Source organism: Chelonia mydas, chromosome 1, assembly GCF_015237465.2.
Source record: "Chelonia mydas isolate rCheMyd1 chromosome 1, rCheMyd1.pri.v2, whole genome shotgun sequence".
NCBI classification, from domain to species: domain Eukaryota; kingdom Metazoa; phylum Chordata; order Testudines; family Cheloniidae; genus Chelonia; species Chelonia mydas.
The window spans coordinates 281,234,416-281,250,169 of NC_057849.1; the positions used below are offsets into that span (position 1 = coordinate 281,234,416).

The 15,754-nt window shown below is 38.9% G+C and overlaps 1 protein-coding gene across 2 annotated transcripts in view; it reads right to left on the reverse strand.

Annotated features, from left to right (window-relative positions):
- Window positions 1-15,754, reverse strand: part of TRHDE (thyrotropin releasing hormone degrading enzyme) — a 324,392-nt gene that overhangs the window by 165,891 nt on the left and 142,747 nt on the right. For both annotated transcript variants that reach the window (XM_043547744.1, XM_007054797.4), the window contains exon 4: window positions 4,919-5,073. In XM_043547744.1, the coding sequence (XP_043403679.1) occupies window positions 4,919-5,073 (155 nt within the window). The remainder of the gene's footprint in view (window positions 1-4,918; window positions 5,074-15,754) is intronic.

The window sequence follows — 15,754 nt, forward strand, 5'->3', positions numbered from 1 at the left end:
TACAAAACAAGTATTAGAAATAGGCAGGGAGATTTTGTTTAAAAAACCCTAGTATTAAAGTTGATAATACTGAAATAACGTTTGTTAACATATGTTCTTATAATTTAGGAAGGATTAATAAAATTTTAGAAACACTGGGATGTTGTTGATTAGATTAGATAAAAGTATATTTGTCTTACTTAAGGAATTACCTATGATTCCTTTCTGGAAAAGCAGAAACATATATTCTAATATATTCAAAATATTATTATTTTTCTATAGCATCTCATTTCTTACTCAATCTTACTCCTGGGAGTAAGATTTTTCCTGTTTATCAAGTAATAATTGCAATAACATGATTATAGGTACTCAATTTTTTAAATATTATGGATCCCCTATCCTGTTTGAACTTCTTTAATAATACTATATTTGTATGTGATGGTGGGCAACTAATGTAAGTTGATATCAATATCTCTGCTTTTGATTAATTTCCTGTTCATGACCTGTGAACAGTGTGATTCTTTCTCAGATGATGAATTTGTTTGGATCTGGAGAAGATGCTTTTGTGTGGAAACATTATGTATTTTTCCGCTTGTTTTTAAGTATTTATTTAATTATATATAAAAATATGTTAAAAGAACAGGAAATTTGAAATGTCAAGAAATTAAAACTTAGGAAATGCCAGAACTGAAGTTACCCATGGAATCTTAATCAGCTTCCCTAATGCATATGTATTATGACAGTTTTGCCAAGCAACACACAGAAGCCAATGGCAGAGCACAGAAATAGAGTGAATTCTCCTGGATCACAGACCAGTGCCTTGAACACATGGAAATATTTTTTTTTCTAAAACCCTCTGTCTCAATTCACTATCCATCCCCAAAACTAAATGACACCAGGGTCTCTAGGACAGCACAGTGTGAGGACACATAATTAAAGATGTGTATAACGCACAAAAGGACTCAACTAAGGTTACTTGGACAATTTTAATTCTAGCATTTCCTAATTTTTGAGTGCATAGTTTTGTAACCTTCACATTCATTTAAGAGATTTTTAAAAATGCAATAGCTTAGCTTTTTGAAAACAGAAAACTGAAAAGGGTAACTTCCATCCTGTTTACCCCTGCCACCTTTCAGTGTAGGTTATCAGCAGGATTTTACCCAGAATCTTTAGCTCTGAAGCACAAATCTGGTAACAGCAATGGGCTGTTATCCTCTCTGCAACCCAGCCATTTAGGATGACCAGATAGCAAGTGTGAAAAATCGGGACAGGAGGTGGAGGGTAATAGGTACCTATATAAGAAAAAGCCCCAAAAATCGGGACTGTCCCTATAAAATCGAGACATCTGGTCACTCTACAGCCATTAGAGGATGACATAGAGCATACTTTCCCAGTGGCTTACCTAAGAGGTAGAAAAATATTTTGAATGCTGGGGACCAGGATTCCTACTTTTGGGGGTGAGTGTGGTCTAGTAGCTATAAACGGCACAGCCAAGCACACAGATCTGGCACATCCACTCTGTAAGGCAAAGTGGGTAAGTGGATGAGACTTATATCTGCCACGTCAGAGATGTGGCTTCTGCTATGTCTGCCAGAGGTAAGCTTGTGCTTCCTCTCAGGTATCCTATCTGCAAAAAGGGGGTGAGAACTTACTCAAAATTAAAACTGTGAAGTGCAATGAATTATTAAGAGCACTCAGTTGAAGAACACCTTCATGCATGCCAAAGGGTATTTTGCAGCTTCTCCGTCGGCTCTGTGCCATCTTGAGCTGTGTGGAATGCTCTGTGGGGCCTAAGAATATACTAATATAAGCAGCTCGCCCCTGACATCTAGTGATGCACTGGGGGAAAAGACTTTAGGAGCAGATCGTATTGCATAGACACACCTACTCTGCCTAGGTGTTCAGCAGACAGACATGCTTTGCCAAAGCGGTCAGTTTTGGCTGGTTTTGGGTTACAATTCACTTTTGCATTGAATGCAGGGGTTATGAAATGTTATCCTTATTGTGTAACGAAGGGCAGCAGAACTATACTTCGCATGCCCTGACTGAGGGGCTCACTCTAAACTGAACCTCACTTGCTAAGGAGGGGGTAAAGATGCCAAATCTCACTGAAGATGAGAGGGGATGGGTATGAGTGTTCCCACCTAATGGTGTGGATGCTGCCGAAAGAGTCCTCGACACCATGTGACCTGCCCCTCTCCAGTTTAAAGGTGAGCTGATCAGATTCAATTCAGAGTCCTTGTTTCTGTTCAGTGATCACTAAAGCTCAAATCACTGATGGGCAGTTCTGGTATGGGGACAGTGCTGCAATGAAAAAAAAATGAAGAGGCAGCAGCACAGAAGTTCCCTGCTACCCAGTGAAATCACTAAGAGCTCGACAGGGCACGGCAGAGGCAGCAGGGAGAGACAAGCAGCAGCAGTGATAACAGCGGCAGAGATGTGTTCTGGCAGAGATAGCCGCAGAGGTGGCAGCAATCAGCCACTTGTGGCAGAGATAACAGCGGCAGCTCAATGTCCCCCCTTTTCAGGGATGAAAGGTGGACTCATGTGAATGCACCTCTGAACTCTCAACCAACTGTGAGTGGGGTGCAGTGGAGGAAAAGAGAGGAGTGGCGTGTGAAAGACTTTCACACTACGAGGTGGGAAACTTAGGCAGGGGACACTGACCAATATAATGTGGAGTGGGTGTTTGCTTAAATTTACATGCTTTTGAATCTGGTAGTGGTGTTTTCCCAAATTAATGCTGAATTCCCTTTCCCTTTTTAATAAACGTTTCCTTTGATTATACACTGAGTCAATGCTTGTGACTGAGGAAGTATCACCTCTTAGAGTCACTCCAGGGTGGTGTTAGTGTTTTCCCAGATTACGGGATGGGAACTCAATCCGGTTCTGTTTTGTACTGTAAAAAGAATCCCCTAGCTATTGAACTAGATATATATATATATCTTCTTACTATATGTTCCATTCGTGTATATATATATATATATATACACACAGAGAAGGTGGAAGTTGCCGTACAAACTGTAAGAGGCTAGATGAGTAACTGAGTATATATATCTCTTCTTACTATATGTTCCATTTGATGAAGTGGGCTGTAGCCCACGAAAGCTTATGCTCTAATAAATTTGTTAGTCTCTAAGGTGCCACAAGTACTCCTGTTCTTAGAACAGAAATAATATTTCCTTTTTTCTGTTTTGTCTATTTATACTGTAAAAACTTTGGGGCAGGAACTCTCTCTTATTGTGTGTTGTACAATTGTGCCTTTAGGCACCATTATAATAAAACAACAAACAATGATGTCGGCTGGAGGGAAAGACTTACAAGGAAAGAGTAAAAGAGCTAAATACATATAGAGGCTTGTTCTCATTTACACTAAGGCCATCTTCACTGCACTCTGGCAATGTAAGCGGGCCTTAAAGTAAACAAATGCATTTTTCACCCCCCCCCCGGCATTAGTTTAAATGAGGATCAGACCAGTAAACTTAGCAAATTGTTGATGTGATAATTTACCACAAACATTTTAAGTATGGATCAGCTTGGAAAGAGAGCAAACGATCTAAAGTGGCACAAGGGAAAACTAGAAGTAATTAGAAGAATGTAAGAAAAAGGAAAATTCAAGTTAACTATACGGAAATAACTTACAACACTGAGATTTATTGAATTGTAGACTAGTATCCAAGGGCAGTGATGGAAACTCTATAATTTCAAACATTTAAAACAATAATAGAAAAGCATTAGAAAATGTACCATAGGGAGGAATCCTATACTAACAGATGGGATAGACTAGATGACCCAATATGTGTTTTCTATCCCTAATTTCTAAGGTTCTATGATTTTTACACTCTATTGTATATTGCTTTATTGTACTATCTAATAAAGAATTTGTAACAAAGTAAAGGATCATACTGAGATTAAATCAGCAACAAACTCCAAGAAACATATAATGTTTTAGTTGAGGACTCAATTTTTACCTACACTTTCAATGTGAAACACAAATATGAACTAAACATTATAATTTCCAGGTTTACCTATCAGAATACGCAATACAAAGTTAGTACTTAAATGTTATTTTTTATTTTGAAAAAGTACTAAGAAAAAGTACATTGCTTTTTAAAAGATCCTGTGTAAAGTCACAGATGTAAGCCACGCTGATTACACAGTAGGATTTCATTCATTTTAACCCAGAGGCTATTATTATGCCTGTTACCAATGCAAGAAAGGGTTTCCTGTCCCTGTAGCACAGTTCTTTAATAACATTTGCATGCAACTCAATATTACTGAAAACTCGTAATGTGCTTAGTTTGAGATAAGAAGATGGAAAACAGAAATGTGAAATAAATTGTAATATGGGTCTATTGCAAAGTTTCCTAATTTATATGAGAGATTCAATACACACAGAGACAAAATATCCATAATTTTTGAAAGAGGTCAGTGGCAGAATAAAAAAATACTGCTTCTTAAGTATGTGTGTGTTGGGAGAAGGTGACGATCAAATTGATTTCAGCCAAAGCAAATTTTGACATGAACATCAACTCAACCTAAATCTGCTACAGTGCTGTAATAAATCATTTTGTATGGCTATCAATGTACTTACCATATATATACACACAGCACCATCATAATAATCAGAGGAAAGGGACAAGTCTGCGACAATATTGATTGAACACAGAATGCAGAAAGGCTAGTGGGTGGCAGCATTCACAACCTAAACTCAACATTATAAAGTTTATTCATTCCCACTCATTTGCTCTTTTGCATTGTATCTGATTTTTCTGGATTTCTGCATTTTTGTGACATATCTTAGAGCTCTCCAAGTTATTTTCAGTACAACTATAACAAATATGTGCAATTATTTGTGTAAGAATATCAGTTTGAAACAGAATACATTTGATCTCTCAGGCTTGTACCAAGTTCTCATAACTGATTGCATGTCTCATACCTGGTGGCATAGTTCATGTACAATAACCATGGTGACATCCAGTAAGTAGGATATAGAAGAAATGCTTGGATCCAGCAGTATTCTTTGCTCCACAAAAACACTTAGTCCCCAGTTCTCCATAGCAGCATATGGATGCTTAGGCACAGCTAACAGATCTAGAAACAGAACAAAATGTGTTTTAACATGCTTGTGGAAGCTATTATGCTCTAAAGTTATTGTAAGTAAAAGCTATAAACCATTAGGTTTTTCTTAATAACATCTATGTAAAAAGTAAGCTGTTCATTTGAGTTCTCCCCTTACAATATTATCTATAAAAATCATTTTAATAAGAATAGTTTCTTTGGTTCTTACTTCATTATTTGTTCTCTCATATCTTATGATTTCCATCTTGTAACACAGTCAAATACTGGATTTTTAATGGGAGTAGATTTTGTATATATTATTTACCTTTTAAAATATTCTCTCTATTGCTTATTTATTTATATTAATTTATTTAATGCCATTCATGCCCCAGGTGCATTACATAAAACAATAACACAGACCGCCACCAAACACAACATGAATTTTATTACTTGTTGACACTGACTTAGTCGGGGACATCTTGTATATCAAAGATGCTTGTCAGTAAAGGCAATGGATAACATCCACGGAAGTTCTGAAGTAATACTTCACAATGACTACCTTCAAGATGACAGGTGACCATTCAAATTAAATTCTTAAAATAGCAGGTACTGTACACTGAAGCCCTATTCTGTGTGTAGTATTACTGGCAGACATGCTCTGGGGGAACAAAGAATTCTAACAATTCTCAAACGTATCTTTCCCTATTTCTCTTTCTAGGACTCCTGAAACCACTGGAGCAATTCCATAATGACACAAAGGCTGACAAAACATAAAGATGATAATGGGGCCAGCCTTTATGCACACAGCAGAAAGAGGGCAGGGGACTTCTCCCAATAGTATCTGGGCTCAACAAGTGGGCAGAGGAGAATGCAAGGTCCACTCAAACTTGACAGAGATTTTACTGTAAAAAGGTGAAAAGTATGTAACTTGCCTTACGGATGGGAGTAAACCTGGGTTTACTGGAGGATGACTTATTTGGCTTCTCTACCCAGAGGAATAAAAGTACCATATGGCTAACAACAATTCTATCAATTCTAAGATATACATTTCCCAAGGTTGCTTATTTCAGGTTTAGGAAGGATACAGGAATATGTGGTACAATAGGCCAAGAAAATGGGCCACCAGTGGGAGTCTCACTGCAGAAATCGAAGAAACACTGTATGAATTTAGAACTTTAACATATGCCAGTCTCAAGTAGCTCCACACCCAGGTGATCGTCAAGTAATGCCCAGGCTTGCCTCCATTGAAGTCAAAATAGTCACTGACCTCAGCGGGAGCAGGAGAAGACTCCAGTAGCTACTTCAATATTCAAAATAACTAGAAGTATCCCAATTGCAGAGTCAGGATGTGATGCTGTATGATTAAAGATGACCATTTATAGCACTGATACTACCACTGTTCTATAATTGCAACAAATCTTGCACAAAGTATGTCATGTAAGGTACCAATGGAAAAATTACGATTTGCTAAGTATGATTATCTTGTTTATATTCATATGTCATCTTCGTATTTGAAGTTATGAATATTGGTGATGTACTTGTATCTAAAACATGTTTGTTCCTGACTGATACACCCCAGATAGAATTTACATTAGGGCTAGACAGCTGTGTTGATGGCACATCAAGGACACTCCATTCTCATAATGGGACATTGAAGCAACTCATCCTATCCAGATACCTCTTCCTGAGGATGTCTCAAACAGCAGGGAGCCAGTGGCCACTCCCTGCAATTCAGCAAACCATGTTGGGCCAGTAAGTTCCAAGGCAACTGGGCTGTGGGATTTCTTTGGGACAGTATATTTCCAGGCACATGATAGAGGTTATAAAAGACACCTGAGACATCTCTATTTTGCCTCTTTCTTGCTCTAATTCTCTGGACTATGGATTTACAGCTAAAAGGAGCATCTTGAACTATGAACTGAGGACCTTCCAATCTTTTGGAAGTTAGCAGAGAGACTTTTGCAAACCAGCAGTCTATTCCATCACAGCGCCAAACCTGATACAAGGACTTCACAACCATTTATATGTATATGACCTATTAATCATTTATAACTCTCTTTTCTTTTATTAATAAATCTTTACTTAGTTTACTAAGGATTGGCTGACAGTGTGATATTTGGGTAAAATCTGAAATACATACTGATCCTTTGGGATCAGTAAGAACCTGGTGAAATGGGTTCTATATTACTATATTAGATTAGGTCATTTTACTGTATTAGATTGGGTCATCTGGATGGGAGTCAAGGGCTGGAATGCCTAAAGAGGACTGTGTTTGGCTTCTGGTTAACCAGTGTGTCACTGCAGAAGCTTTTTTGTTACGGGTTTGGTGACTTTAATTATAGAGTAAACCACCAGTTTTGGGGATGGTCTGCCCAGTCTGCCCCGAGTGTGGCATTCTCAGTGTCTATCCCAGGCACCAGGTCACACAGAAACTTCACCAGTACGTAGAAGTAGCTATTGTAATGACACAATTAAACAAACAAAAACGTGTGACTCAATAGTCCTAGACCTCGCTACTACAGTAACTTCAAAATAACGTTTTTTTTAAACATTTTGAAGTATACAGATTGTTTGGAATCACTGCAGTTAGTTATAATTGACATGTGAAATACAGGTACAAACAATTGAGCCAAAACAGAGAAACCAAAAGTTCCTGGGTGAGATCTCAGTGAGAGTGGTGAGATCCAGGCCTCACTGAAGTCCATAGCAAAACTAACATTGACTTCCAGACCCCGCAGTCTATTGGAGAACTAACTGCTTTGCTAGCAGCAGGTAGATTGTTAATGACAGGACAGCAAAGCATTTATGAAGTCTCAAACTACTCGCACATTAAAAGTTAAGCATGTGCGTAAGTGCTTTATGGAACTGATAAAGTGATAACAGAACAGTAGAGTGCCTGGGGGCCACGCTGGTTTCCAGAAAATATTGCTATGTTAATGCTCTTGGTTTCCTCTGCGTCCTCCCCCCCACCCTAATATGGGTAATTTCAGGAGTCTTTCAAAGCCCATAGACATGGTATTAAAACACTTAACATATCATAGGGTACACCTCAGTGCTTGGAAACATTCACGTTTTTCCTAACTGAGAGGGATTGGATCCAATGCACACTGAAGTCCCATTGCTTTTGATGAGCTCTGAATCAGGCCCTGAACATTGCTGTTATATAACTAGACTATTCTGTCAAAAAATCTGAGTGCCAATGGATAAGTGATATTTTGCAATGGAAGATCTTGATTCTGTAGATTTTGTTATTGCTACTCAGATTGACATTGTCTTTGAATAAAACTTCCAGTATATGCTTGATCTTGTGACATAAGAAATCCATATCCATAACTGGGAATTCAGTAAATTAAACTTTTGGTTCAGGAGCCACAGTGTTTCAGGTTCAAGTCCCAACAAAAGAATCTGGTTTTACTTCTTATTACACCAATAGGAAATTAGGGATGGTATATTGTGTTGCTGAAGCTGCCATCCATTAAGAATCCTTCTGTATTTTTTTAAGGAACAGGGTGAGACACAGTTCTATCTTGACTTAACACAATAGCAAAAAAAGGCGATGATTCCCATGGTTTGACAGAAATACCTTTCACACGTTGTACTGCTTAGACTGTTCCGTACTAACCAGAAAATGTGAGCTGCTTGATATAGAATAGCTACCGTGTATGGTGCATCCTGTTATTCTACTACCTATTTAATTAAGTTATTTGTAAAGCACTTGTGAATGTTTGATTATGTGGAAATCGCTGTAGAAATAGAAGTGCTTGTTATTACTGGCAGAGAATAATATCCTCATACAACATAAAACTGTTACTTGAGATTTCCTGATACAGCAGTGCAGAGAATCCTATGTTCTACTGACATAATAGAGGGCTTCCACCTCTTAACCTTCACAAAGACTAAATTCATGACTTAGAATAAAAACTATATAGTCAAAATAAAGTCACCAGAAATGAAATAAAGGAGAAAAGGTGCAAGATCTTGACACTATAATGTACTGCACTGTCGAATGGTAAAAATACAATTATTCAATTGCAAGGAAAGCATTTGGATGTGTTTGATTGACATTCAGCTCTCTGAGAGTCTGATGGAAAGCATTCTAACAATAAAAATTGCATGTAACATCACAGAATCTTATTTCCAAATATTTAATTGTCTTCATAATTATGTGAGTTCAACATTAGTATATAATTGCCTGATCTTATTAGTGATTATAGTCATGATACAAAATAGAAACTGTCAATTTAACATTGAACCATTTAAGCTGGTCTTAAAGATCCTCTACCCTAAAAGTTGCATTCTTCTCCTTACCTATGATACTTACACTCACACTCCTCTGATTTCAATTTAATCTGGACAAATAATGGTGCTTTTTCATTTTTCTCATTTATTTATGCCAGATCCCTTGACACCCACAACTGAGAAAGCATGAGGTCCTCGTTCCTCCACAACTGAAGTCAGTGGGAGCAGGATCAGACTCTAGGTGTGCTTAACTGGAAAGCAAGATTCCTGCCCCTCAACAGGAATGCCCTGCATCTGGGACTTTTCTCCCATTCTTCTGTCAGTCTCGTGCATTCTTCCACTAACCCATTGGCTTCTCCTTTCCCTGCATCGAGACATTCCTTATCCAATGAGAAAGTTGTCAGAGATACTTGTATACATTTTTATTAGTGTTATATATCTCTCTCTGTGGGTTTGGTGGTTATTGTATTGCTGATTGGAAAGTAGCTAAGGGTTAAATCCTGTAGGAACTCAAAACAAGGGCTGCAGACAGAGTCCAACTGCCTGGAGCTCCGATGGACAATACCAGAAATCCACTTCTGACGATGACCTCTATCCCATCTGGAGAAACACATAAACCAGTTTGACTAGGTTCAGGGGGCCTGCTCAAAACCTCAGGAAAGCTTCAGGTGGGAACTTTCAAACAAAGGACCTTTGAAAGGATAAAAGACAGCTGGTGTCCTGAGACAGACAAACACTGACTGGTGGGTCTACCAGTCTGGGAAGGGTGAAACAAGAGTAAGAGAAAACAAAATCTATATTTATCCAAGATGCAATGTTATCTTTCTCTGGGATGCAAATTTACTTCAAGCCTCTGGTGTCAATTTGGCAGCTCTGGGACACAGCTACTTGTGCATGTCCAACAGGAAGTAAAACCTTAACCCCCAAACCAGTTATTCATACTCTTTCCGCAACCTTTTTTGAAATCTTGGAACAGTTGGGTGTGAAAGGTAAAACTGCTCTCACACAGCTTTAACTTCTGTGACCAGCATATATGAGCAAATCACCTTAGATCTCACTGACTTTTGTAACAGCACTGATATCATTCTTCACCAGTGTATCCCGTGTCTTAGTCATAAATTGGTCTTTTTTCCACAACACCAGGTACATAGCACATGTATTTATTATCCACATGTTTTCCTGGAAATTCTTAACTTTTGCTAGAAAAATCCCACTCTCCAAAACTGTTTTGAGTTAATCTACGTTTCTCTGGTAATATTCTGTTTTCAAAGCTTCTTGTAATGTTGTATATGAAGGTTGCTGTCAAAAAATGTTTACAGCAAGGATTTATTCTGTTGAGACATTCTGCTACCCAGTTCCCATTAATCTGAACCATTCCCTTGTACTGCTAATTGGTGGAGGATGCTTCTCTGTAGCAGAATACCTTTTAATGAGCCACATACACTTTAAGGGACACCATCAACTAGAAAAAGTCACAGTTCTGGCTGAAAGTGTTGTGTCCACTGCAAGTTAAAAGTAATACTTAAGAAGTTAGTAAAAATTAATTTCTCTCTATTTTTTCAGTTTGTTTACTTCTAACAAAAATCTATGAGCAGGTAATTTCACTTTTTATTTTATAGAATCATAGGACTGGGAGGGACCTTGAGAGGTCTTCTAGTCCAGTCCCCTGCACTCAAGGCAGGACTAAGTATTATCTAGACCATCCTTGACAGGTGTGTGACATTCTGTACCTTGGGGGAGCACCCCCCACACACCCATATTCCTCATCTGTATATAACTGTGGTATTACATATAAAGCATGCCTTGTAAGGTATCAGAGGAAAGGTTATGATCTGCTGAAAGTCATTTCACTATCAATATATGCATATCATTAATGCATGTGAAGTTATGAGAATCGTGTTGTACGGTTGTCACTAAAATATGCTGTAAATTGGGGAACCAGCCAGATATTAGCTCCCCAGAGGCAACAGCAAGGAAAGCAACCAATGCCCAGGCGGGGTGTGAAAAAACCCATCAACAGCCATTGTCCAGCAAGGGAGCTACAATTCAATGACTCACCTGCATGAGGCCACATCAGGGGGATTGCTCAACCTTGCCTGGAGACTCAGCAATGCACCCAGACATATCTGGCTTGTGTTTTACAAGCCCATGGACTGAGGGTATAAAACCGAACACAGGAGGCCCATGCTGGGCCTTTCTCCTTCACTCATCTACACTGCAAGCAACAAGGACACTCTGAAGACTCGAACTGAGGGGACTGGCCCAGATTTCAAGGGTGAAATCTGTGTACTATGAACTGCAATATCCAGTGGGGTGAGAAAAACTGCTTAGTCTAGTTGTTACCCAGTCTAATAGAGTTGAGAGGTTAGACTGCGTGCTTATATTTTATTTCTGTTGGTAACTAACTCTGACTTTTTGCCTATTACTTAAAATCTATCTTTTCTAGTCAATAAAGTTGTTTAACTGTTTATCTTTACCAGTGGGTTTGCCTGAAGTGTTTGGTAATCTGCTCAGGTTTGCAAAGGCTAGTGTATGTCCACTTTCCAGAGATGAAGTGGTGAACCAATTAATAATTCTGCACTGCCCATCTTGAGCAGTGCAAGACGGTATATTCCTGAGGGTATGTCTACACTACGGAATAAGGTCGAATTTACAGAAGTCAGTTTTTTAGAAATCGGTTTTATATATTCAAGTGTGTGTGTCCCCACAGAAAATGCTCTAAGTGTATTAAGTGCATTAACTCGGCGGAGTGCTTCCACAGTACCGAGGCTAGAGTCGACTTCCAGAGCGTTGCACTGTGGATAGCTATCCCACAGTTCCCGCAGTCTCCGCTGCCCATTGGAATTCTGGGTTGAGATCCCAATGCCTGATGGGATTGTCGCGGGTGGTTCTGGATACATATCGTCAGGCCCCCCTTCCCTCCCTCCCTCCCTCTGTGAAAGCAAGGGCAGACAATCATTTCGCGCCTTGTTTCCTGAGTTACCTGTGCAGACGCCATACCACGGCAAGCATGGAGCCCGCTCAGGTAACCGTCACCGTATGTCTCCTGGGTGCTGGCAGACACGGTACGGCATTGCTACACAGTAGCAGCAACCCATTGCCTTCTGGCAGCAGACGGTACAATACGACTGGTAGCCGTCCTCGTCGTGTCCGAGGTGCTCCTGGCCACGTCGGCTGGGAGTGCCTGGGCAGACATGGGCGCAGAGACTAAATTTGGAGTGACTTGACCAGGTCATTCTCTTTAGTCCTGCAGTCAGCCCTATTGAACCGTCTTATGGTGAGCAGGCAGGCAATACAGATTGCTAGCAGTCGTACTGTACCATCTTCTTCCGGGCAGGCAAGAGATGACGATGGCTAGCAGTCGTATTGTACCATCTTCTGCCGGACAGGAAAGAGATGAGGATGGCTAGCAGTCCTATTGTACCATCTTCTGCCGAGCAGCCATGAGATGTGGATGGCATGCAGTCCTTCTGCACCGTCTGCTGCCAGCCAAAGATGTAAAAGATAGATGGAGTTGATCAAAACAAGAAATAGACCAGATTTGTTTTGTACTCATTTGCTTCCCCCCCTCCCCTGTCTAGGGGACTCATTCCTCTAGGTCACACTGCAGTCACTCACAGAAAAGGTGCAGCGAGGTAAATCTAGCCATGTATCAATCAGAGGCCAGGCTAACCTCCTTGTTCCAATAAGAACAATAACTTAGGTGCACCATTTCTTGTTGGAACCCTCCGTGAAGTCCTGCCTGAAATACTCCTTGATGTAAAGCCACCCCCTTTGTTGATTTTAGCTCCCTGAAGCCAACCCTGTAAGCCGTGTCCTCAGTCGCCCCTCCCTGCGTCAGAGCAATGGCAAACAATCGTGCATCTGAGTTGAGAGTGCTGTCAGAGCGGTCAATGGAGCACTCTGGGATAGCTCCCGGAGGCCAATACCGTCGAATTGTGTCCACAGTACCCCAAATTCGAGCCGATTTAAGCAAGGCCGATTTAAGCGCTAATCCACTTGTCGGGGTGGAGTAAGGAAATCGATTTTAAGTCGAAATAAAGGGCTTCATCGTGTGGACGGGTGCAGGTTTACATCGGTTTAATGCTGCTAAATTCGACCTAAAGTCCTAGTGTAGACCAGGGCTGAGATACAGTGCTGGGAGCTGGGGGGATTTGGCTCTGGTGCCTTTCTCTGTGTGATTCCTAAGTGGCTCTAGGAGCATTCATGCAGTATAGCTGGGTGTGGTGGGGCTCCACATGCTGTTGTGCTGAGTGATCACAGTGCCTGCAGGGGCTTGCTGCTTGTCACTAGCAAGGCATTGTGAGAGACAGCCCAGGCTGGAGAGAGTTCAGGGGGCACAGAGGTCCCACAGTCCCAGGCTCCACCTTGGTGGGATCCCGTCACAAGATGTTTGTCTAACATATATAAAATCAGTCGCCCCCTTTCTTCTAAACCAGAGCCTAATTGAAAGCCCTCTAAAGTCAATGGAAGGACTCCAATTGACTTTAACACGTGATGGATAAAAATCAATTAAAAAAAATAAAAATCACATTCCTTTTATTTAAAATGTTTTATTATGTAAATTATAATCTATTTTTCTTTTTAAAAATAAACTTGTTTAAAATAAAATCAAAACTAATAAAAATACATTAAAACCTAAACTTATTATAATCTCTCCAAACATGCTGAATCTATTAGCCATTTTCAAAAACTGTGAGTTAAAGGCTGCTTTTCTATATAAAGAAAGAATCATGGGGGAGGGGAATCTAACTTTTGAGGACAAGTTTTATGAATATGGCAAAATAGGTCATATACTATATTAAGAGCTTATTTAAGAAAAATAAATTTTATATGCTGTTATATGTTTAATTTAATTCCAGTTACCATCTTAATGCAGCTTGACACAAATCATGAGGAAAAAGTTAATTATCTAGTAAAGAAGCAATATATCATTCACCATTTCTAACATATTAAAAATGTACAATTAATTAATAAGAATCCAAAAATATTAAGCTATATGGTTGCTTAAATAAATGTATATAGTTATAGTGTTGTACCCTCTTGAGTAGTGAGAAGATGTATCAAACCTAGTGTATAGGTTCTATTTAGTTATAAATCAACATGTTTTAATGGGATTTAATGAGAATGCATCTTTCTTTAGAAAGTAACAAGTAAAATGGAAAAGTTGATTAAAATTGATTATTTAAATCGAGGCTTTTCACTTGGTGATTTAAATTGCCTTGATTTAAAATCAATCCATCCTGCTTCAATGCTGTAGCAAAAAAGCACTTCTAATTTGTTTTTAAAATTATTTTAAAAGAATAGGACAAACTGGCTTGCATTTTCAGAATTGACTAGTGAGTTTGGGTGCCCAACTTGAGACACCCCTTCAAACAGGCCTGATTTTCCAAAACTACTGAATCCCTACCTTCTGAAAGCCTGGGCCCTTTAAGCTGTCTCAAATTGGGCGCCTAATAACGGAGGTACCCAAAATTATTAGTCACTTTTGAAAATTTAGGCTGCTATTTTAAGGGACTTCTGAAGCCTTTACTTGAAATACTGTACACATTCAAACTCACACCAGAGGATAATCATATTATTTGGTGGCTCTTTGAGTAACATTTCTATCTATCCATTTTCTTATTTTGCCACCCATCACCATATTACCTGAGTACCTACCCTAGACAACATCCTTCTATACATAAGATATGCACTGAAAGGATATATGGACATAAGTCTATGGAGCTAGCATAAGGGTCTAAGTCTATATGCCATTAGTTCAGTCAAAATCAAATAGCTTGTTGCAGACCAGACCCTGAGGAAAAATCATTGACACACATCAGTTTACGGTTGATTTTTTTATTGCTTCTTATTGCATTACAAAGTATTACCTAACATTAACTGGCATAAACAATGGCAGAGATTTTCAGGGAGCTTTTGATATAAACAGCAGATGCTAAATGCCATGTGAATGTTAAAGTTCCCAAGAGGAAAAAAATGATGGAGGGAGAAAAAAAATCTATCAGAAGAAAAATAAGTAAAATATAAGTAGTAATTGGAAAGAGAAACCATGATATCATTTCAGACTACTGAGTCTTGATACTTAGTGAAAGCCAGTATACAATTTAAGAAAATAAAACAGCAACCCATGGATTTAGTATTTGACATGCATATTATTAAATGACTTTAGATTTTTATAACCCCTGTCCATAGATCACAGCTTTACATTTCAAAGAGCATCAAATCATTCAATGTTGAATTGAAAAATGAATTCAATGTCCCATTAAAGCTGAATTATGTATCATCTTGGTTGTATTGATTGGAATATGAACAGTCTTTTATTTTAAACAATATCTGCATATATATTATGAATTGCTGTGTAATAGTGAGTATGAAAAAGTACCTTCCACAAAATTTCTAGTGAAGAAAGGTATTATAATGGTTTATATAAAAGTTTCTCTCCTTTGAATTCTACTACTTATATTCTAAACAT